At 45.2% G+C, this 24,654-nt stretch overlaps 1 protein-coding gene across 1 annotated transcript in view; it reads right to left on the bottom strand.

Annotated features, from left to right (window-relative positions):
- Positions 1-24,654, bottom strand: part of LOC134505174 (lipase maturation factor 1-like) — a 134,688-nt gene that overhangs the window by 107,141 nt on the left and 2,893 nt on the right. Inside the window, exon 2 of the mRNA XM_063314742.1 lies at positions 10,880-11,028. Coding sequence (XP_063170812.1) covers positions 10,880-10,891 — 12 coding nt within the window. The 5' untranslated portion in view covers positions 10,892-11,028. The remainder of the gene's footprint in view (positions 1-10,879; positions 11,029-24,654) is intronic.

Below are 24,654 nucleotides of genomic sequence, written 5' to 3'. Positions count from 1 at the left end.
GTCAAGGGACAGGGATTCTCAAGTTCTATGGAACCCCACCCCCATTGCTTCCAACTCTTCTGTTCATCTGATCCCCAAATAAGGTCAAATGGACGGAAGGGGGCCCCAGCCCTTTGGGGACAAGTGGGCACATTTGGAATTTTAAGAACACTGTGGGCATTCTCACAAAATGGCCATCACAGTGGGCACAGCCAGTTTGCCAGAAGGTAAACTGGTCCAGCTTCCCCAGACTTCCATGATCTCTCCCTCCCTCCCTCCCTCCCTTTTCCGGACCATCCAAGGGAGAATGATATGTAAAAAGCATCCAAACAGAATAAAGCCAGATGGGGCATGAAGCCACACAACATCAAGAAAGCTTTCGGTGGGGATGCTGGCACTCAGGGCACCACGCTGGGGACACAGGGAACGCCACTGGGTTCCTCCACCTTTCTAGGTCTTGCCTTTCCCTTTGCCAGACACTTCCACACATCAGAACAGCTGCAAAGGAAGTTCAATGATTTGCATGAACATTTAAAAGAACTGAGCATCCATGAGGAACACCCTAATCATCTCCACCGCTGCTGCAAAAACTCTCCCAGAAAGGGGAGTGAATAAGGAACGGAAAATACAAATTCGAGTCTTTATCACAAAAATCAATTATTTTATTGCCCAGCTAATTGGAAGCCCCTTGCCAATCTTGTCAGGGTCCAGAAGCTGAATCGGGACAGACTGGATTAGGATGTGGAGGGGAGGCCACTAGGAAATATCAGCGTCTTGGCCAGACTGGGAAGTTAAAGGAAGCATGGTGCCACAAGGCACAGCCTATGGCTTTTCTGCTGCTGCCAAGAAGGCTGCTTGGGTGTGTCCATGAGGTCACCAGGAGTCAAGTTTCACTCAACGATGGCTGTATTATTTTATTGTGCCTTGAATAGGTGCCACAATAAAGGAAGAGTCAAAGGCTCCTACGTTTTAGATACAAGGCCATGCAAAATTCCTAGTACAAAGCCAGGGGTTTGGGCCCTCCAATTGCTCTTTTGCAAATTATTATTATTATTATTATTATTATTCCCTCCCCCATCTCAAGGCAGCAAACAGACCCAATACTCCTTCCTCCTCCTATTTTCCCCACAACAACAACCCTGTCAGGTGGGTTGGACTGAGAGAGAAGGACTGTCCCAAGGTCACCCAGCCGGCTTTCATGCCTAACGGAGGCCTAGAATTCAGCATCTCCTGGTTTCCAGGCCGGCACCTTCACCACTACACCAACCTGGCTCTCCTAATCTATCCCCAGGCCAAGCTGTCCAGTCTCCCCCACCCCCTGCCCAAAGGAACAATGGAGCTCTTTGCTGCCTACAAAGCAAAGCAGCTACTTTGCCTTGGATTCAAATAAGCCAGCTAGGCAAACAGCATTTGCAAACCTTGCTTTCAGCCGCCAAGTGAACAGTTACATGGAGTTCTCCTTGTCGCAATGCAATATTTCAGCAGCTCACCTCTGGACAGGATGGATGCACATCTCGCCAGAACACCTGATACACGTTCAAAAGCTCCATCCACACAATGCACTTATCTGCACAACACACCAGCTTGGTTAAGTAAGCCTTGATTGTTATTCCTTAGCATGCTGTGCAATCCAGGGCATCCACTGAGTTTCTCATTCAGTGTACTGTGCAGCTGCTCCAAATGGGTTAATTCAGGAATGTCGTTAAATGAGTTGTGTGGGCTTAGGAGAGCAGTAGGGAATTCAGTAAATAATCAACCCATCTGGGCACAGAGCAGCATATGCAACATCTTTGCAAAGGAAAGCTAGACCTAGGAATCTGCCACACCCAGAGAACAAAGGAAAAGATGGTGTTTTGCTGCAGGTCAAGCACATGGAGCACATTTATGTCCAACAGCATCTTCTGAAGGACAGGACTCCTGAAGGACTCCTGAAGACAGTGCCATCTCATTTCCTGTACAAGGCACGATTCAAATACAGCAGCTCTCCCTAACCAGCTGGCCTCCCAGGTGTGCAGGTCTCTCAGCATCCTACTGGCCATTCTGGGTATGGATTCTGGGAGCTGAAGTCCCACAAATGTGGTGGGTCCCATGTTGGGGAGACAGAATTACAGCATGTGTGACAGGTCCCTGCCCATCCTCTCAGCGTAAGCATCTCTGGAAGGGGAAGAACCAGCCCATCCACATCTATCTACAAAGCACCTAAAACTCAACCAAAATGTGCTTTTCTGCTATTCTCTCCCAGGGATTACACTCTACCCTAAGAGCGACAGAGAACATGTTCTGCACAGCAGCCTTTCAGGTCTTGGATGAACACGATCCTGTCTCCCCCTCTTTAAGCAATTTTGACCACAGAACCTGCCTCCTAGAGTGAGCCTCGTTCTGAGTTTGAAAAAACTGGTTTTGAGAGTTGGGCCCAGAATTGGCAGGTCTTGCAGAGAAACCCAAGTAACAGAGAACAGACTGCAAATATTCTTTTCTGTGGTCTGGGCACTACGCATCCCTTAATGGAGCTCCGTTTAAAGTTGCTTCAGTTGCTGCCTCGTGTTCAGTCTGTGCTGAATGACACCCCCCACCCTTTTCCACCTGTGCTGCTCTCTTATGGATGAGGAACAGCTCTCTAGCCCTCTTCCAAGGCAATCAACCTTGGGACTTGCAATGGCACCAAGTAGGTTGGGGCAGGACAAATTCCCTGGGCATTTAATCCTTTCCCTATTCTGCTCCATTAAAAATTACATTTCCGTGACTCTGGGGAACAGCCTGAAAGCTTTTGGAGACCACAGGTCATCAGATGTGAGTGGCTAACACTATTACCTGTTCTTAACTGGGTTGGTTGCAACACTGTGCACCTAACCGAACAGTCTGCATTCCCAAAGATCATTTCTTTATAAAGTAGTATTTGCGAGAGAGTCACAGTAGATGTAGATTTTTTTTCCAGTATGTCTGCTTGCAGAAATTCAAAAAGCACAATAATCACAACTACAAGAAATGTACCTTTTGTCTTTTTTAAGAGAGAGAAATTTTTGATACATCTTGGGAACAAATACAACAGGCAGGATAAATATGAAAATGATAAAAAACATAGAAAGAAAAAAGATTAGTGAACAAGGTGTGAAGAATACGGTATAGTAGCAATGGGAGTTATTGTCAAAAGGGGCATAGCAAATAAGTAAAGGATGAGTGCGAAGCTAAAAGGGTGTGCGTGCATCTGTGTGTTTGAGCTGAATTGGGGCAGAGATTCGGGACGCAGGAAGAGAAATGTCTAGAAGCATGCCTTACAGCAGTGTTTCTCAACCTTGGCAACTTAAACTCCCAGGATTCCCCAGCCAGCAAGTGGCTGAGGTTGAGAAACACTTCCTTACAGTATTTGCTTTTATTTGTGATTCTTGCTTCCCTCTGCACCAGCGCTCATCTGGGAGATCAGAAGAGATCCCTTTGGGAAAAAAATAATGAAAGAGATACTGTAGCAAGATTCTGTCAGAGCCTGAGTGTCTTTAAAGGAGTTGGCAAATTAGATGTGTGTCTTTCTAAGCCACTGAAATGAGGATGCAGTGGGGGGGCATGGGGGGGGACAGAGGAGAGCCCTCCAAAGAGGTTGTTCCTTTTGAACATGTTGCAATCAGAAAAACAGAAAGGGGGCTGCTCAGAAGTCAAATGTAAGATCTCTGCAGAGCCCAAGGGAAAACTGCAGCTGGGAGGTTAGGAGTCAGAACAGCCAAAATTTCCCATGAAGCTTCACTGCTGAAACTTCTCTCCCAAGTACAAATACTGATAAAACATTGCAAAGAAAGAAAGAAAGAAAGCAGAAAGCGAGACAGAAAGCCCTCTTTATGTTGCACTCCAGCCCACGTTAATGCAATAAAACAAATTGGATAATTGCACCCCACTGCAGAGTCCCCGTGGCCTGAGAGGAGGAGGAGCTCTGCTGCAAACGGTTTTGCTTCCAGAGAAAGGAGTCAAATCCTTGGTTTACAAAGTTAGGTCTCGTGTGATATTAAGAGACCACATAAGCAGCTTTTGGGAGTCCAGGGGGCTCAGCAACCTTCGGAGTAAGAACCCCACCCTTCCAGAGACAGCTTTGGTTGCCAAAGCCACCCACATTCATAAGCTGCACAGAACAGTGCAAAAAATGAAGGAAAATAAAATAGTATTTTGAACAAATGGGATCAAAGCTGGGCTTTCAAGTGGCCTGTCAACTGGATACATGTTCGAAGGGGGAGGCACAGCTTGCAAGCCACGTGTGGGCCCCAACGTTCAGAGTCCTCCCCAGGCTTCCGAGAGTGGGTAGGATGAAGGAGCTGGATTGTTGCTTTGCCTTAAGAAGCAAAACAGAGGCCTTAAGCCCTGTGAAGGGTTTTGAGATTGGGAACACCCATTAACTTCCTTCTCCCACCACCTGATTGGGATATGACTTGGGAACAAGATGGGCGCTGCAATCATAAGGGATCAAGCTTTTAAAACAAAAGGGACTTCTCCACAGTCGCTGCCCCAACCCTCAAGCAAGGCTCTGGACAGCGACCTTCCTTCTTCTTACAAAAGGGCAGCACGCTTCTCAGGGCCAGGGACCCCCAGGCGTATGCAGGAGATACTTTCCCACAACTGTTGGCTAAGAAAAACCACGAAGTTTAGGGGCATTATATCTTGGGATATGAAGTGCTACTTGCAAATTAGAAGAAGAAAACCAGTTCCTTCACTCCCTGCTTTGTGGGCTTCTCAGAAAACGAACCAGCATCTGGGGGAACAAAATCCAGGATTGTGTGGTTGATCAAGCACTGCATTCACCCCAATCTCTGACCTTAATCAGAGAGCAGAGAGAAAGCCCCAGTGGTGCCAGAGATGCGCCCACTTTCCTAGTTCTTTCTAGAAATCATTTGGCCCAGCCTCCTTTATTCAGGTCCTTCCAAAGAGGTTCAACTACAACTCCCATCATCTCCAGCTTTTGGACACACTGGTCAGGATTATGGGAGTTGGTGGGCGAAAGACTCAGGAAGGCTGTTCTTTCTCCCAAGCCTGCTTTAAATAAACTATATATGATATTTCCTCTCTTGCACCGAATAAAGTATTTGCATATCTGCACAGAGTTCTGTTGGACTGGAGCGGAATATAAGCCCTGGGAAATACTAATAAATCAACTTGCCAAGAAAGAATCTTCCCATTTTTGTTCTTTCTGCAAGTACAGATGGACTGTAGCTGCCTGAAACCTCCAAGTAACCATGCAGAGAACACACATAATTCAAATGGGCTTGATCAGTCGTTTGTTTAAAATAATAGACATAACTCTCCCATCATTCTCTGACTGAATTTTCAGCGAAACAGAAAAAGTGCCTGGAGATGCCCAGGATGCCTTGCTTGTTGATCTGGGAAAGGAGGGAACGGTCATCGCACGGCCACGTGCATCTGGGCGGTCTGAGCCAGGCTGGTCAGGGGAGCCAAGCAGGTGGGCCAAAGCCTTCTCAGGCAGAGAACCATTTCTTCCCTGGCCACACACACTTCTGCGCAGCTCCTGATGGAAGAGGAAGGCCAGAAATCTGGGTCTGTCTAGGATTCCATGACCTGTATCTTGTTTTGTATGATTCTTCGTTTTTTATTTATTATTAAATTTATACACTGCCCATCTCACTATAAACATGATTCTGGACAAACATCAATTTGTACTTTTGTTTCATTGTACTAGCTTTTTTAATCGTGTAAAGCAGTATTTCTCAACCTCAGCAACTTTAAGATGTGTGGACTTCAACTCCCAGAATTCCCCAGCCAGCATGGCTGGCTGGGGAATTCTGCGGGTTGAAGTCCACACATCTTAAAGTTGCTAAGGTTGAGAAACATTGGTGTAAAGCATCCAGTTGTTGGGAACTGGATGTTTTTAAATCTATGTAAAATACACACACTCCTGCCAACATGCTAGGACAAGGATCAACAACTTTTTTTCAGAGCCCATGCACATCTCCCCAATTTTCTTTTTAAACAGAGTAATCCAAACCTAAAGCATAACCGAATTGTACAAGATAGCAATTTTGATCTGAGTTTTCAGGCAAGAATGCCCAAACCTCACCAGATATTATACATTATAAGAACACCTAAAATCTTACGAGATTTTGGCAACGTTAAAAAAAAATTATTTAATTTTATTGGGGGGCATTGCAGGCAACTTTTTAGGATGCGCAAGACATTGTTCTGCTGGCCAGATTTAGAATTGGGGGTTTGTGTGTGTGTGTGATTTTCCTTTCTAAGGCATAAGACAAATCTCCCAGAGGGACTTAAGCTCCTATATCTTACTTTAAAAAACGGAAACACTGCTCCCCCCTCAAAAAAAACTTACAGGAACAGAATCTCAAAGGAAATATCCTTTGCTCTGAAAAGCTTTTGCTGGTGACATCATTGCTAAAACCATAGTTAGTTAAGTATTAATTTAACTGCTTTAAATTATTGCTAAAACCATAGTTAGTTAAGTATTAAGTTTCAGCCTGCTTTCTACGCAAAGCTGTCACAATAGAACTAGGTGCACCTACCCAGGCCAAGATGATTTCACCAGTGCAGCTGACTTTGCCTCGCAGAGAAACAGCTTTTTGTAAAAGCACCATTACTTTTGCTCGGGCAGAGAGGATAACTCATTGTATTTTTATATTTGTAACTTGTTTTTACTTTTTAGAGGATTTTAATGTTCCTTGTTACAGTATTAATTTTATTGTAAACCGCCCAGAATCCCTCTTTTGGGGGAGATGGGCGGTAAATAAATTTGAACAACAACAACAACAACAACTTATCTGAAAGACCGTGCGCATTGTCTTTATCCTAACAGCTGCCCTGCTGGAGGATTCCTGGGGCTGGCAAGAAAATGCTGCAGCGCAGAAGACAGTTTCAGCCAGCTTGTCTGTACTGGTGTTCAGCCCCCTTTTGGGGGAGATGGGTGGTAATTAAATTTGAATAATAATAATAATAATTTCTGTCACTGGAGTTGGGTGGCTGATACATTCGAATAGATAAATAAAATAAAAATAAATACATCTTATCTGATGATGGATGAGGGCAAAAGGGGCAGCCACGGGGAGTGTCAAAAAAGTCAAAATGCACCATCAAAGTCCTGTCCCAGGTGTGAATGCCATCTTGCCTCTGTTGACATGTGCCCTCACCGATGCCCCTCAAGGAAACGTAATCCAGGCAAGGCAGGGAGACTGTCAGGCAAAAGACAATTCTGCACAAAGGTCTGAATGGAGTCAGGCAATCTCCCGACTAGGGGAGAAAACTCAAGTGACAGCGTTGGCTTATCGTTTGCCAGACAAGGCTACCTTCTCAGCCCCTTGAGACATGGTTCAGCAGCTTTAACTGGTCCCAAAGAGAGCCCAGGGGGGTTCTAAACGGGCAGACTCCACCACCCGCCACCCCGGCTCTCGATGCCGAATTTTCAAGCCCTGCGAGCCTTGGGCGGGACAGGTCTCGAGGGATGCCTTTTCCCTTGGAAAGCCAGCAGCCAGAAGACTTTGGTTGTGGGTCTCCTCCTTGGAAATACCTTTCACAGGGAGGCCTGGTGCCAACCTCACTCTCTTCTCAGTGCCAGGCAAGGTGCTCCTCCGCTCCAAAGTATTTCTGTCCTCTTTCATTTCTCCTAGCCTGAAGAAATGTCCTGGCACAGAGTAGAACTTCTATTTATTCACCTTTATTTATTAGATTTCTATCCTGCCTTTTGTAACAGGAGCTCAAGGTGGCATATTTAGCAATCCCCCTTCCTCTTCTGCCCCACAACATCCCTGTAAAGTAGGCTTGGCTGAGACAGAATGACTGGCCCACAGTCCCCCAGGGATCCTCCATGGCTGAGGGGGGACCAGAACCTGTTTCCCCCAAGTAGCAGTCCAGAACCTGCCCCACCACCCACCCTGTCTCACCATAAATGTCCTTCCAGGTTGCCCAATTCGGCTCTCCTAGGCACCCTTCCTCAGGTCTGGAAAGTCTGTATTCGTTTTCCTTCTGGTTAAACAGCCCCATTTTTTCCTGTTTTGTTCGTTTGTTTTGACTGCTAGCCTGATGGTTGCAATAAAGATTTCCTTTGAGATTTGCCTGGCCATGGTACATGGGAAAATTGGTTTTCAACTGCTGAGTCTCCAGAGCAGTTTTTTTATTTACTGAATTTAATTTAGTCTTAACCACCCAGAGTCACTGGGAGTAGCGCAGTGGAAAAATTAAATAAATAAATAGTTTTAAATTTATTGATAAATTTATTGATACTACTAAATTGCTTTAAATTTAATAAATAAATAAATTTTGTTTGTAAAACATTTTTAGAAACATTACTGTCTTAAGGTTACTTAAAACATTCAAAGTTTCTAAAATGTTCAAATAAAGAAAAGGAAAACAATGGTGCGTAATTAATGGCTTTGGAGAAGATTAGAAGTATAATATAAATCAATCAATGAACAAACTGAACAGGAAGGAAGATTTAAAAGGCCTAAAGATCCCTCACAATGCTATATTTTGTATTATATTATATTCTGACATCTGTCAATCTCTGTCATGGTGGGAAGTCTTTGAGAAGACTCAAAGACTCATTTTCCACAAATTTTTTGAGCTGTGATCTTACACACTGCCATAGTTTACTAGCCTCAATCTGTTTGGGAAGAGAAAAACGTCTGTTCCATTATTATTGTCATACATTATTTGCATTTTTATTTAAGTATGCTAAATAAACCAAGAGTAGGACATCTTATTGTATCAATCAGAAAGGAAGATTATTTTTTCCTTAAATAATTGACTTTTAAAAAGGCAGAGCCAGCTTAGATTTGCTGAGAATATGGTCATAGAGGCAGGCACATTTCTTCTGCATACCGTTCCTTTTGGTGGCATTTGGATGATCTTGTCTGGGCTTAGAAATCAGGCAGGGTGGAGCCTGATTAGGGCTTGTATAGGAGACCACCAGGAAATCCCAGATAGAATGGGATAGTAGGGGAAAAAATCCCAGAAAAATAAATGGTAAATCATTTCTACATAGTACTTAGCCAAGAAAACTATACCAGGGGGGAGGGCGCATCAATGAAGCCACCAGGAGTCAAGTCTGACGAAGGAGACTACACCTTTGCAGTCCTGCCTCTGGTGGGGGCTAGTAAATTTCTCATAAATATGGAATATCTTATTTTCATAGCTGCATTGCAAATACAAAGAATCTGGCAATGAACTCAGAAATAATTTCCTTTTCTCCCATGTTTATTTTGTTGTTTAAATGCACACATCGGCATCTTTCCAACTTTAAGTCACCCTTTCAGTTACCAGGGATGGTGTGGAATAATGCAATCCTTATCCTGAAATTAAATGCTTTCAGTGTGACCCCGTTAGGACAGCAGTAAAACAAACAAACAAGCAAACAAACAAACAACCAAACGCTGGCTAAAAACCAACCCAGGAATTGCCTGATTCTCTTGCACAGAAGTCTTCAAGAAGCAAGCAGGCTCCGGGCTGCCCACCCCACTTTCAAAAATAGTTGCACATAGCAGGTGAAGAACCGTTTCATGCCAAAGGGGTCCCTGGCTGATTAAGGCACAGGAAGGCTTGACCGGTTTAGCAGACCGCCAAGCCTACCACTGCGTAGGAGGATGGAGTGGTATCATTTCAGGTTCAAAGGGAGGGGTCTTCTGGGCCAATCTGCCCTCCCAAATTCGCTGAATTGTGGGGTGGAGAGAAGGTGACGAAGAAATAATTAGCTTTTTCCAGTCTTAAGTACATATGTGCTTTGGGATATAGAGCAGAAGTGGACATTATGGAAACTGAGAGAGCACCCAGGAGAACCAAAGATTGCCATTTTTAATACTGCTGGCTGGAAATAACCCTTTAACAGGCTCACACACAAGCTGAGGAGCAGCTCTAACATCATGAAAAGGTGACTCTTTATTCTGCAAGGATGAAAGCAAAGGCAGTGGATTTTAGCCACCCTAGATCAGGCTGACACGTGGTCCTCTGAAATCTCAGGTCTGCCCAAAATTATCTTTGCATCTTGACTTTGCTTAGCACAGAAATCTAAGCAGTAGCCAAAACGCAGAGAGGCTAGCCTTCCATTAGGGCTAAGAGAACATAGTCACTCCAAGGTTGGTTAGAGAAAGGTCAGTTTCAGAAAACACCCCTCCTTCCTTTGGCCTCTTGAGACGCCCAGCCTTCCTCAATGTCTTCTTCCTGCAACGCCTTGTATAACATGGCCAAGACCGTATTTCATTCCCCTTCAAAAGAGCTTCTGCACAGCTTTAACCCATGTTGAAATGGACCTAAGATCTACTTGTTTGTTTGTTTGTTTGTTTGAACTGCCCAACGAACAGAGTCCTTTGGGCAGACTATGACATGATTTGGAACAAAGGTAGCAACCAAACAAAAACTAAGTGGCACAGGACAAGAAGGGGTCAAGAAAGAAAATATCCAAAAGTCACTAACCCGGTGTAAGGGAGCTACTTAAAATCCAAACTAACTGCACTGATACTCTGCCCTTAAGAAATGGCTGCCGAATTTCTCCTTCCCCTGGAGAAATCTGGAGAAACTTGTTTCCCCAATTTCTCCACTCACAGGTTTGGCAGAGAAATTCTCAAGGCTATTTGTGCCCAGTTTTACTCTTTCAGATGCCCATAAGCAGGGCGAGAGAGGAAAAGATGATCCCTAGCAGTTAAGATCACGTGATTTCCTGCTTCCAACTTTGAGGGTAACATGTAGCCCTTCTCCCTGACAGAGGGTGGTCCGATCTTCAGATAATGAATGACATGGTGCCACATGAGGAATAATCCGCTCTTTCTGTTCTGAAAACCTCCCTCCATTCACATGAATTGAAGGATCTCTTGAGAGTCCTCTATTTCACGAACAAAAACATATCCATCACTTTCTCCACGTTGCACATCATTTTCATGCCTCCAATAAAACAATTCTACCATGACGCACTCACCGCTCCAAGCATGATCCTGAAAATAAGCCAGCGATAGGCCCAGATGACAATGAAGGAAGGAGGTGTATTCTTGGCCAACCTGGAAAGAGTCCACAAAGGACATAGGAAGATTGCTAAAAACCCCGTTTCAAGAAGCTGCGATTCCCATCCTAGAGGAAAATGAAGAAGAATGCATCAGATTGCTGCAAACATAAGGCATGTTATTGATGCAGGCTAGGCTTCATAAAGCATCTGAAAGGGGAGCTTTGCAAAGCTTACGTGAAGCGCTCCTCTTTGGAGTTTTAAAGCAGCAATGGCCTTTGAAGGCCAGTGTGGCTGTGCGCAAGTTTGTACGTACATAGCCATCTGCTGTCCAAAAGACATCCCATGTATGCCTTATTTTGCAAGTAAAATCTACCTGAAGATTTCTCTGCGTTTTTCATGTATGTTTCTTTTAATACGGTATATACATTTTGGTCTGCCTATGTAACAGTGGAAGAGGTACAGTGATCGACCCCATGTTCCAGCAGAGATTACACAATTTTGATCTCACTGTGTGTGTGTGTGCACGCGTGACTATAGATACACATTATAGTGATATAGATATAGATATAAATGTGGGTGTGCCAGTTTGTCTGCTTGCCTATCAACAGTGGTGAACAGAACCTCCAAATTATTGTTCTGTGCTTGCAAGTATGAACATACCTGCCATCCTAGTGACATTCTGTTCCCCACCCCCCCTTTAAGCCTTCTAAACACTTCCTACCACCCTGGCTTAATTTTTTCCTGGGTGCGAAGACTTCTAAGCAAAGACCAGGGTTGCAGCCCTAGGCATTCAATAAAAGATATTGGACAAGGTCACGTCTGTCATGATGTCCTGGTACAAATGACAATACATCACTTGTGTAATTTATCACTTATAATGGATAATGCCATAATATGTGTGACATCACCTCCCTCTCCCCCCGTGGATGCAACCACTATATTTCTCTCTACGGCATTCTTGGAAATCACTGATGCTTGAGGCATACTAACTTCCTGTTAAAAACAAGTAATAAAGTAACCATGAAAGTAAAGGTTGAACTTGTAAGGGAGGTGCTAGGATGCTGGATTAAAAGATGTTACGGCCACCCATCAGCAAAGTTCTCGTGTAATTATAGGAACATCAAAGAAGAAGTGTCGAGGTGTTGAATCTGACAGATGCCACCGTGAAGAGCAGCGCATCTGAGGGGCGATGGAACACTTGCCACAGGTATGCAAAGAAATAGCCACACACAATTTTTTTTCCAAATCAATACGTATCAACTTCCTAATTCAGCAGGGCTGACACCACCCAGGAATTTGCTTTTTCTCTTCTCCAGTTGCTCTCAGACACCTGTCAGGCAGGAGGGGAGTAATTCCACCCAAGCTCATGCAAATTGCAACCCTTTGCATAGAATTTTCCTCCAAGCATTGGCAAAATACACACTGCAAAAAATATCCAAATGATTACTGAGAAAGGTGAGGGTGACAGAGGAGAGTAAAGCAACCAACAAGCTAAGTCAGCAGCTGGTCATCCGGTTTATTCCAATCTGCTTTAAAGAAGTGATACGGCACCGTCTTGGGGAAAAGAAGGTATACTGTTTTTTCAGACAACCATGTTGATGCACAAAATCAATGTTATACACGTTCTAATTATGTGTAAATCTATATTCCTCAGTCTGGTACTCCAGATGTTTTGAGACTAGGGTTTCTGTATTCCCAGCCAGCTTTATTAATTTAGAAAAAAAGGCTCCCTGTTACCTCCTCCTAAATGTTAAACCATTCCTAACAGGTAAATTGGTTACCTTTTCAGAACCACATGCCTATGCACGAGTTATAGACCAGAAACTCGCCCAAAAGGAATCTGACACCGAGTAAGGCTAGGCAATTCAGACAGCAGACATGAAGACCCCACCAAACGGCTTGGCCCCAGCCTTCAGCTGAATGGAACACAGCCAGACCATGATACAGAGATGCAGCAGGCAGACTCAGGGGTCTGCATGAAAAAGCTGAAGCTCACAGAGGTCTTCATCTCTGATTGGAAACCCCAACCCCTCACTGCAGGATGTCCCTCTGACTGGGAGTCTCAAAAATCCTGGCTGAAGTAATCAAGGGCAGTTGTGATGAGTCCGGTGAGGGTGATTAAGACCACCTGCTTGATGAAGACTCCAATCAAATACAGAGATGAATAAGAAGAAGGACCTGCACCCCCTTTTATTTTGTGTTTTGTTCTGGTAAGTGGCAATGCAACTTGTTTCCTACACCTGAACCTCAATTATTGTTTTCTCCTTTGCGGCTGAGCTCTGATTATTAAAAGGGAGAGGAAGAGCACTCACTTTATACTCATTTTATCCACACACATCCTGTAGCTTCTAGGAGATAATACAGTGCCAAAGCCAGCTTTTCAGAGTTGGGGGGGCACAAACAGACTCCCCATTTGCAGTTGCATAAGCCCCAGCAGCTGCATCAAAAAAGGGATAGTGTTGTCCACCAGTGAGAAAGGTTAATTGTTACCGGGGGAGCCCCAAAGGCCAGTCCTGGGCTCTGAGCACCTGAAGGGCCATCTCATTTGTCTGACCACCACCACCCCCGCTGCACAAGACCCCTACTGTTCCGGGGGCTTTCAAACACTAATCATCACAACTCGAGTCCAAAGACACAAGTGCACATGCTGGATCTGCCATGGCAAATCTATTTCTCTCCCCTCTCACATTCCTCCACAGGGTCTCGTGGGACACATCTGTCCCCCCCCCCGCCCCACCTTCTCCCACCTCCCACTCCACCCTGGCTCAGCTGCCTGAGCCCCTGCCAGGACGCTTCCCTTAACACATGTGTGGTTCAACACACATCACTAACAGAAGATCTGACAATCTTTTGGGGTCAGGGGTGCACCAGGCTTTAAAAGGACCTGAGCCTCTGGGGTGGCCACTTCATGGGGACTGGGCTCTCTGCCTTACTGAGACTGGGGCATGATGCCCCTTAATCCAGTCATGGTTTCTCTTTCACCTGAGCCAGAAAAGGCAGCAGAGTCAGGGGTCCTCCGGGGGCTGCAGAAGTGGTGCCCCAACAGATGGGAAGGTGCTGAGTCAGGTCTCCTGTTTTTCTTGCCTAAAATGCACCTCACGTATTTGCCCTCTTGTTATTGGGCAGCAAGGAAGGGGGACCTGTCCCCATGTCTCTTTGGGAAGGGGGGCATTTTACCTTTTCCCCCATGAACCACAATGCCAAACCTCCTGGAATTCCCAGAAGGGAAACTCATCAGCCCTTTGGGCTGGACACGCCTCCAGCCGAGAGCAGCCCTGGCCACCCCACCTGCCAGCCGGGCTTCAGGACTGAAATCCTGGCACCATCAAACTCTGGGGTTGGTTCCAAGTTCACTGTGCCAGAATTTATTTACAGTGTGTTGGGGGGGGGGGGTGCTGCTCCTCCATGCAGCTGGGAACGGTGGTGGGGTAGGAAACACCCTCCTGATCAGCCTGATCGAGCAAGAGGCCCTCCTCCAGCTGTTTCATTCTTGAAGGGGGAGACAGGAGACTTGAAACTACCCACCAAGATGGCTCTTGAGGGCAGCTCCCTCCAGAGGGAAGACGGCGTTGCATCTTTTAAACAATGCCCAATCCATGGACATCTGCAGGAGGGGGGAAAGGATAACACGAGGGTCACCACATCTTCACGCAAACAATGTGACTTAGTGCTAGCATCAGATAACATGATGCAAGTGCATAATTGCATCCTTTGCCTAGTAATGCATGACCCAATTACGCATGGATGGATGCAATCCTGGCTTGTTGCAGACAATCCTGGTCCGACCCTCTATGCAGCCTCTTGGGGGAGACTGGCTTCTGTCCCTGGTCCATAAAAGTGACTGGAAGTGACAGTTCCACAGGCACTGGAGTTGCTCTCCTGGCGCCATGTGCCCTCAGCCCGAGGCTATGACTTTGCTCCTGAAACCATCCCCAGGGGAAAAGGGCTCAAAATTTTGGGACCCGGTGGCTTGGGAGCCCTGGAATACCATGTTGGGTGAACCAACCAGAGGAGCCAGCCTGGTGCTGCGATTCAGGGGCCGGACTGGCACTGGGGACACCTGGATTCTAGGCCATTCTCCCCCACTCCAGCCACAGAAGCTCACAAGACAACTTTGGGCCAGTCACTCTGGCTCAGCCTATCCTACCTCACAGGGTTGTTGTGGAAAAATAAGAGGGAGCACAGCATCTTCAGTGCCTTAATGAAAAGGCAGGATGCCCACCTCATAAATAAATCATACAATTCAACATCACTGATCAGCACACCAAACCCCCAAAGGGTCACATTTCAAAATATCGGGTCTGGGATGAGTGGGGGTGTGGGGAGAGATCAATCCCATTCTTCAGCCCCTGCCCCCCCAGTCTTCATGAACTCTGAACAGCTGGCCACGTCTGACCGGCAGGTCAAAAGACCGCCCCCCCCCCCCATGAAGACAGACAGCCTTTCCTAAACTTCCGAGGTGCAGAAAAACCGGCCTCATGAAGACGGGCACTCCTGGCCTCCGCTTCAACTGCCCCCCCACCCACCCTGTTCCGCCGCCGAGGTCTGGGGCTGCATCCTGATACTTCTGGGAACGAAAGGCTTGCATTGTTGGCCCACCTGCTCCCGTTTTCTCCGGTTGGATCTCGTCAAATTTCAGCAGCTGCAAAGGGTGCACAATGGCTGCCTCTGTGACCAGGGCGAGGGGGGAGGGAGGCCATTTCGGAGGGAATAAAATTAAAAATGGGACACATTTCAACGCCTGCGCCCGCCTCACACGTGTTCCAAATGTTCGGTACGTGCACTGAACTTGGTGCAGAAAAGTATGCCAACTGGCATCTTCTCCCTTCGTTCCCTTTTATTTCTGCTCAGAACAAATGCTGGAGAGTCCCACATTTACTGCATTCCATTTTTTGCTCCGAATCAAACACGCTCAACCCCCCCCCCCGACCTTATCAACCAATGTTCAACTACGAACAGCTGTGGGCTGAAACAGATCTTGGCCGTTCCTTCCCTCTCCTTTGCATTTATTAAGACATTTCATTGGAAATAATGAACTTTCAGCCCAAGATCAGACAGGAGACTTTACAGAACCAGAACAAGGATCATTCAACATTCAGGCTAGGAGATGACATTTGTGGGGCTAAATTCTGCAAAGCACATGCACTGTAACATAATCAGCTCTGCCTGCTTTTTTTTTTATACCAATGCTTACCCCGCTTTTTTAACATAAGGCAGATGCACCTAAAATAGCAGTTAAAAGCTGAAAACCTCAATACTCTTACTCAGGGGTACTGGGGGCAAGGGGACGTCTGAGAAACCCTAATAGTTTACAGTACAACAAAACGCCAGGCTGGGGCATGGGGAGAAACAGACTAGTTCACGCGAACTGATTAAAAGGAAGTAATTAATTAAAAGAATGCTCTGGAAGGCAATTAGAAAACAACATTCTTGTAAGAAAAAGAATTCAGGTTCTATTGTTTCCTCCAAAGATGTTCAAACCAGCCACGTTTCAGAAAGGGGAAAAGATGAAATTATTGCATATAAAATAAAGAACTCTAATCAAAGGGGATGAAGTAAACAGAATGCTTTTATTTGCGTTGGACTCTGAGTGCAAGAAGTCAAGCTGAGAAAAATTCAGGCAGCAGTCCTGCCCACCTCTTCACCCAGGGTGCAGAGTCTTACACATGGACGTGCTATAACATCTGATGGCGCATAATCATGCTGAACATCAAATTCAGTTGCAGCCAGGTGCTCAAGCGATTAAATTCCACCCTAAGGAACGCATTCAGACATGCAAATGGAAACACCACAGATCTACTTTATACACTGATTCTTCTGAACGTCAATGATACTGTATTGCTAGACGAACAGTGAAGTTATCTGCTCTGATAAATGAAGGGAACATCCAGGACTGAGACTTGTACTTGTGAATGTCAGCATCTGAGGGACAGACAGGAGGGAAGAAGGTATGGGTCTGATGACATGCTTAGGGGCTTGTTGAAACTATCTGGCTAATCATGGGTCAGAAGCACAAAGTTAAGCTAAGTTAAGGGTGTCATTATTACTGGAAGGGCTTTATGTTAGTATATGCAAGCTACAGCTGTTTCTTTCTTTTCCTCAGTTTTACCCATCACAATCAACAAACTCTCATTGGGTTACAAAAATTATAAAAAACCAAGTAAACCATCCACACTATTACAACCATAAAAACAGTAAAAAGCCACACCCCAAACACAGAACTACAAATAATAAAAATAGAAAATAAAGATGCCATGATAAGATCAGGAGAAGCTTCTCTGGAACAGCTTCATCTTTAAAAGCTTCCGAAATGTCAACAAGCAGGGGGCCAGACAGATCTCAACTGTTTTCTCATTCTACACTGTCCCAATCTAAGCAACCCTCAGCTTTAAAAACACTTCAGAAACATAGAGGGTCACCCACAACTCATCACTGTGGGCCAAAGGAATATTTGACTTCTTGTTGTTTTAATGGGAAGCCTGCACTGCAAACACACCAGATTCTATGCACAAAAATATATTATAAGAAATGACAGCCTGTTGCAAACTACTCAGCTATCAAATCAAATGCAAATCCAGGCCCATGTTATCAATGTGCATCCTTTATTTTGTTTGCTGGAAGGACTACAGATCTGCTCTCAATTTCAAAAAGAAAAACAAATCATTTGGAAAAAAAAGTTGATTTAATGGTATTGTTCCAACTGCCATAAAAGACTTCTCCAGCCTAATTTCCTTCAGATATGTTGGGCTACAATTCCCAGATTTCTCAGCAATGTAACTGGGATGATGGCATCTAAGGATGCCAGGTGGAAGAAGACTGTACCCAAATTTCCATCCATTTTTTTTAAAGGAAAAGTAGCCTTAATGTATAAACTTTAGATGTTACATATTGATTGATGTAGCTTTAGCTGTTTAATCTAACTGCAAGAAAATGCATTACCCTACCAGGTACAGGTAGTCCTCACTTAATGACCATTTGTTTAGTGATGGTTCAGATTTATGACAGTGCTGAAAAAACCAACTTACAACTGGTGCTCACACTTACGACTGTTGCAGCATCCCCACAGTCACATAATTATGATTTGGGCACTTGGCAACCAGTTCGCGTTTATGACCATCGCAGCGTCCCATGGTCAAGTGATCACTGTTTTTGACCTTCCTGGCTGGCTTCTGGCAAGCAAAATCAATGGGGAACTGCATGATTTGCTTAACAACCACATGGTTCGCTTAACGGCCATGGTGATTTGTTTAATGACTGGTGCAAAAAAGATCATAAAATTGGGTCTGGTTTGTTTAATGACTGCTTTGCTTAGCAACCAATTCTGGTCTCGGTTGTGGTCGTTAAGCGAGGACTACCTGTATTCATTACAAGCCTGACTGGATCATATTTGCACTTTCTTTTTTCTTTCCAGACATCCTTTAACATTATTGATTTCCGAACCCCCTCCCCCAAATCTTTTTGTCTCTCTCCCCTGCCCCCACCCCTCCAGCTTTATGGCTTGTACCACAATGGTTTCATTAAATCTCTAGGGAATTGGCCTCCCTCTGTTGGGGGTCATTTTCCCCCCAGATTTACAAAAACTGTTCATCCAAATTTCACCATTTAGCAGCTCAGTTTGATATCTGAACAACTTCTACAATAGAAAGTACAGTGATACTATTCAGGGGAAGATTTCTTCCTCTGTCCCCAGGATATCAGGAAATGGAAGCTTCATAAAAGGACCCCAAATTCTGAAGACGGAAACAGGACACACAAGTCTTTTGGTTTTATAGCTCAACTTGGTTTATGAAAGAAGGAAACTTGAGAATCAAAGACTAAGCCATCGATCTCCTTGAGAAGGCAATAGCTGAAGGGTTTTCCATGGTTGGGGATGCCATCACCACCATACCTACAGAGGTCCCCCAGTGGAAGAGATGGATAAAGGCCCATTCGCTGGGGCCCCAGCCTTCTCTTCTGGCCACCCCAATACCTCTCTACTTTTTCTCCCCATATCACCCATTTCATCTCAAGGTATCTTAAAAAGTCGAAGCTGTCAATCATCACTTTATCCAAGCATCAGACAATAGTCAACAAATACGTATTTCTTTATTGAAGCTAAAAAGCTCATATTTTCAGATTATCAAGTAAGCTTCAGATTGGTCTTTTAAGGGGCCTAAACAGCAATGCCATATCTAAGAAGGGGGTATTCTAATCCAGCCTTTCCTCACCTGGGCGCTCCCTGGGTCCAAGAGGCCTTATCCATTGCAAGAACTGAATTCTCAAAGCTTTGGAAGATGCTTGCTTCTAACCATTCCATGAAAAGGCACCACTTTCTCCAATGAGTTTTGCACACCATATTAAGCGAGGGCCTCCTTAAGCATGGTTTGTAGAACAAGCCAAATTGGCTGGATTTGCATGCTGGGCAAAGCCATAAATCATGGTTTACCAACAACAACAGCTGGGTTCATAGAAACACCAAATCAAACATGCCACATTATGATTTAGTGCAATGTCTGAATCTAACCTCTCTCTATAAAATAATTATAAATACACACACAGCCCCTGTCCTTGCAGAAGGGACAAAGGTGAAGGGAATGTTTTGCCAACAGCTCAGTCAGAAATAAGCCTGTGCCTTTGATTGTTCTGCCCAGTGAGCAGAAATTTGGACCAACCTGTGGCTAAGCTCCAAAGCAAAACTCTCCCAGGGCCCAGGAAGGACGGAAGCGATTGCTCTGGCCATGCAGCCCCACCCCTGCTCAGCGCTGGGCACCCCAGTTAAAGCACCCCAACAGATGGCTGAATTAACTTCGCAAGTAGCACCTTGAGCAAAAGAAACTTATGAAATGAAGATACACTGCAAAGTTTTGTTGCAGATAATGATACATTCTGAGCAAAACTTTAAGGAAAGCTGGAGCAAATTTAGACATGCTTCCCCAAAAGGAAATAATCACGACTTTTTTTTAAAAAAAAATGAAGCCAGTTCCCATCAGAGTGGTAGTTCCAGCTCCTGGGCCATTATCAAGCTTCTTGATAATCACTCTGGATCAAACAGTCCAAAACGTGTGTGTCAACCAGAAGAATGCATGGTGTGGTGACACACCATTTGCCCGATCCTCACCTCACCATGAACAAGAGAGTACGATCTTGCAGAACGGAATCAGGGACAAGACATGGTGGCTCACAGCTGGACCAGATATATGCTATCTTCAGCTGAAAACCAGGGAGACTCTCCAAGATTTATCCCTCACCAAAGCTGCCTCCAGGTCAAAACCTCCAGGAAGGTGAGATCTGGAAGCTATGAAAGTACCAGGCTGAGAGAAGAAAGATGCTGTTGAAAGAAGAGTCCAGGAACCAAAAGGTGTTATCAACCTCTCTTTTCAAAGCTCTGGGAGTCAAAACTGTGCTCAGGATCTTCTGGGTCTTAAAAAGTACATGTGACACAAGAGGAAAGAGAAAAACTGAGCACAAAACTTTTAAAAGCTCCCAATTATTCTCCAGGGTAGTCATTAGAAACTACTTAGGTGACAGGAAGGCGAGATCTAAGTGAATGCAGCAATAAATTAGCGGTCCCCCCCCCCCCATTTTTGGGAGCAAAGCAGCAACTGACAGGGAAATCAGGAGGGAAGATGTTAATTTTAAAAAAAGAGTTTAAAGTTAATGGATGTCCTGTCTCTAGTTCTGTAGGTGGCTGTCATTCTAAGAGATCCCTGTTATTGCGCTTCATGACTTCCCTCTCCAGGCAGCGGAAAGAGTTGTATTTGCAAAGGGGGGGGGGGGCTGAAGCCCAAGTGCGAGAGGGCATCAAAGGAGACCCTGGTCCAAGCCCCACTTGCCTAGCAGGTTCCTCGGACGTCAGCTTGAAGCCATAAAGCTTCTCCAAAGCTCTGGGACCTTTCCCTATCATTACTGGTTGGTAGAACCCCAGAAGGTGTCACCAGTCTAGCACAGCCTTGCTCGGCTGTGGCCATTCCCCTGGATTTGGACTCCCTGGCTCAGTTCTGACGCTCCTAAGAATTTAAGCACAGCCTAAGAGCAGCCCTATTGGACACGGGTGTTATTTAAATCAGGCAACCTGGATCGCCTCCTGGCTCTTCACCCCAAAGCGGCCAAGCCGAGTAAGAGGAAGAAGCAGGGCGTCAGCAACAGCTTCTGCACTCTCTGTAGCCACGTGGCTGGGCTGCCCAAAGGAAAAAGGGAACTGCAGCCTGAGGAGGAGCCTGGAGGGGTACCAGCATTCGAGAAAGCGGCTGCCAGCTGGCACTGCAGACCAGCCTGTGCCAGGTCTCCTAATTGCAGCTTCTGCAAGAGACCTGGAGGAGGAAGAAGAGGAGAAGGCGGGAGTTACAACAGCATCAGGACTAGGTGGACACCCAGGTTGTGACAAGACTGGTCACTTCCTCTGTGCCAAGTTAATGGTTTCCTAGAACCACCTGGCCAACTGAGCGCTGGTGCTGTAGCGGACCTGGGTCTGCACCATCTTTGAGGGGGTAGAGTTATTTTTTTAAAAAAACCACAGCTTGCATGAACTGGACTACAGTTGGAAAACACACCAGCTGCTGGTTCAGACAAGGACCATCTTAATTTTGTTTCTCACAAGCATCAACCCAACGCCTCTGAGATGCTTGCCAACAGGGGAGCCGTCCCCTCCCAAATGGTATTTGGAAGCATTACTCCCATCCCAGATGTAACATGGAGCCTTCAGAACCAAAAGCCTTGAAACGCTGGTCCTCCATGAATGGATTTATGCCACCCACTTTCAAAACCACCCAAACTTGTGGCCATCGCCGTGTTTTGTGGTGAACAATCATTTGTGTGAAGAAGGGCTTCCTTTTGTTTGTTCAAACTCTTCCAATCAGTTTCTTTGGCTGATCTCTGGCCCTCTGGGGAGGGAGGGAGGGAGGGAGAGAGAGAGATCGAAGAATGGCTGGCTACTTTCTTCACGCCATGCATAATTTTAAACCTCTTGATCACGTCCCCCATCATGTCTCCCTCCAGCCATCCTTTTTCCAAGAAAAAGGCTCTCAAACTTTCTAGCCTTTCCTCACAGGAAATCCCATAATCACTTTGCCTGTTCTCTTCTGCATTTTTCCAAACCTATTATCATGTTTTTCAAAAGGGACGACAACTTTATACCATAAAGATGGAGTCAAGCTGTAGATGCATACATGTTGTTGTTGTTTATTCGTTTAGTCGCTTCTGACTCTTCGTGACTTCATGGACCAACCCATGCCAGAGCTTCCTGTCGGTCGTCAACACCCCCAGCTCCCCCAGGGACGAGTCCGTCACCTCTAGAATATCATCCATCCATCTTGCCCTTGGTCGGCCCCACTTCCTTTTGCCTTCCACTCTCCCTAGCATCAGCATCTTCTCCAGGGTGTCCTGTCTTCTCATGATGTGGCCAAAGTATTTCAGTTTTGCCTTTAATATCATTCCCTCAAGTGAGCAGTCTGGCTTTATTTCCTGGAGGATGGACTGGTTGGATCTTCTTGCAGTCCAAGGCACTCTCAGAATTTTCCTCCAACACCACAGTTCAAAAGCATCGATCTTCCTTCGCTCAGCCTTCCTTATGGTCCAGCTCTCGCAGCCATATGTTACTACAGGGAACACCATTGCTTTAACTATGCGGGCCTTTGTTGTCAGTGTGATGTCTCTGCTCTTAACTATTTTATCGAGATTTGTCATTGCTCTTCTTCCAAGGATTAAGCGTCTTCTGATTTCCTGACTGCAGTCAGCATCTGCAGTAATCTTTGCACCTAGGAATACAAAGTCTTTCACTGCTTCTACATTTTCTCCCTCTATTTGCCAGTTATCAATCAAGCTGGTTGCCATAATCTTGGTTTTTTTGAGGTTTAGCTGCAAACCAGCTTTTGCACTTTCTTCTTTCACCTTCATCATAAGGCTCCTCAGTTCCTCTTCACTTTCAGCCATCAAAGTGGTATCATCTGCATATCTGAGATTGTTAATGTTTCTTCCAGAGATTTTAACTCCAGCCTTGGATTCCTCAAGGCCAGCTTGTCGCATGATGTGTTCTGCATACAAGTTGAATAGGTAGGGTGAGAGTATACAGCCCTGCCGTACTCCTTTCCCAATCTTAAACCAGTCTGTTGTTCCGTGGTCTGTTCTTACTGTTGCTACTTGGTCATTATACAGATTCTTCAGGAGGCATACAAGATGACTTGGTATCCCCATACCACTAAGAACTTGCCACAATTTGTTATGATCCACACAGTCAAAGGCTTTAGAATAGTCAATAAAACAGAAATAGATGTTTTTCTGAAACTCCCTGGCTTTTTCCATTATCCAGCGGATATTGGCAATTTGGTCTCTAGTTCCTCTGCCTTTTCTAAACCCAGCTTGTACGTCTGGCAATTCTCGCTCCATGAACTGCTGAAGTCTACCTTGCAGGATCTTGAGCATTACCTTACTGGCATGTGAAATGAGTGCCACTGTTCGATAGTTTGAACATTCTTTAGTGTTTCCCTTTTTTGGTATGGGGATATAAGTTGATTTTTTCCAGTCTGATGGCCATTCTTGTGTTTTCCAAATTTGCTGGCATATAGCATGCATTACCTTGACAGCATCATCTTGCAAGATTTTGAACAGTTCAGCTGGGATGCCGTCATCTCCTGTTGCCTTGTTATTAGCAATGCTTCTTAAGGCCCACTCAACCTCACTCTTCAGGATGTCTGGCTCTAGCTCACCGACCACACCGTCAAAGCTATCCCCGATATTGTTATCCTTCCTATACAGGTTTTCTGTATATTCTTGCCACCTTTTCTTGATCTCTTCTTCTTCTGTTAGGTCCTTGCCATCTTTGTTTTTGATCATACCCATTTTTGCCTGGAATTTACCTCCAATGTTTCTAATTTTCTGGAAGAGGTCTCTTGTCCTTCCTATTCTATTGTCTTCTTCCACTTCCGCGCATTGCTTGTTTAAAAATAATTCCTTATCTCTTCTGGCTAACCTCTGGAATTTTGCATTTAATTGGGCATATCTCCCCCTATCACTGTTGCCTTTTGCTTTCCTTCTTTCTTGGGCTACTTCTAGTGTCTCAGCAGACAGCCATTTTGCCTTCTTGGTTTTCTCTTTCTTTGGGATGTATTTTGTTGCCGCCTCCTGAACAATGCTGCCAACTTCTGTCCAGAGTTCTTCCGGGACCCTATCTACTAAGTCCAGTCCCTTAAATCTGTTCTTCACCTCCACTGCATATTCCTTAGGAATATTAGTGAGCTCATATCTAGCTGATCTGTGGGTCTTCCCTAATCTCTTTAGTCTGATCCTAAATTGTGCAAGAAGAAGTTCGTGATCTGAACTACAGTCAGCTCCAGGCCTTGTTTTTACCGACTGTACAGATGTCCGCCACCTTTGGCTGCAAAGGATGTCGTCAATCTGATTTCGGTGTTGTCCATCTGGTGAAGTCCATGTATAAAGCCGTCTCTTAGGTTGTTGGAAGAGAGTGTTTGTTATGCAGAGTGAGTTGTCTTGGCAAAATTCTATCAGCCTATGTCCTGCTTCGTTTTCTTCTCCCAGGCCATACTTACCTGTAATTCGAGGTGTCATTTGACTGCCCACCTTAGCATTCCAGTCTCCTGTGATGAAAATAACATCTCTTTTAGGCGTGTTGTCCAGTAGGTGCTGCAGATCCTCATAGAACTGCTCTACTTCAGCTTCTTCAGCATTTGTGGTTGGGGCGTATATTTGGATCACTGTGATGTTAGATGGCTTGCCCTGAATTCGAATTGAGATCATTCTATCATTTTTTGGGTTGTATC

The sequence above is a fragment of the Candoia aspera genome, chromosome 14, assembly GCF_035149785.1.
Source record: "Candoia aspera isolate rCanAsp1 chromosome 14, rCanAsp1.hap2, whole genome shotgun sequence".
NCBI lineage: Eukaryota > Metazoa > Chordata > Lepidosauria > Squamata > Boidae > Candoia > Candoia aspera.
Note: the sequence above shows the minus strand (reverse complement) of the source record. Positions and strands in the feature narration are given on the sequence as shown.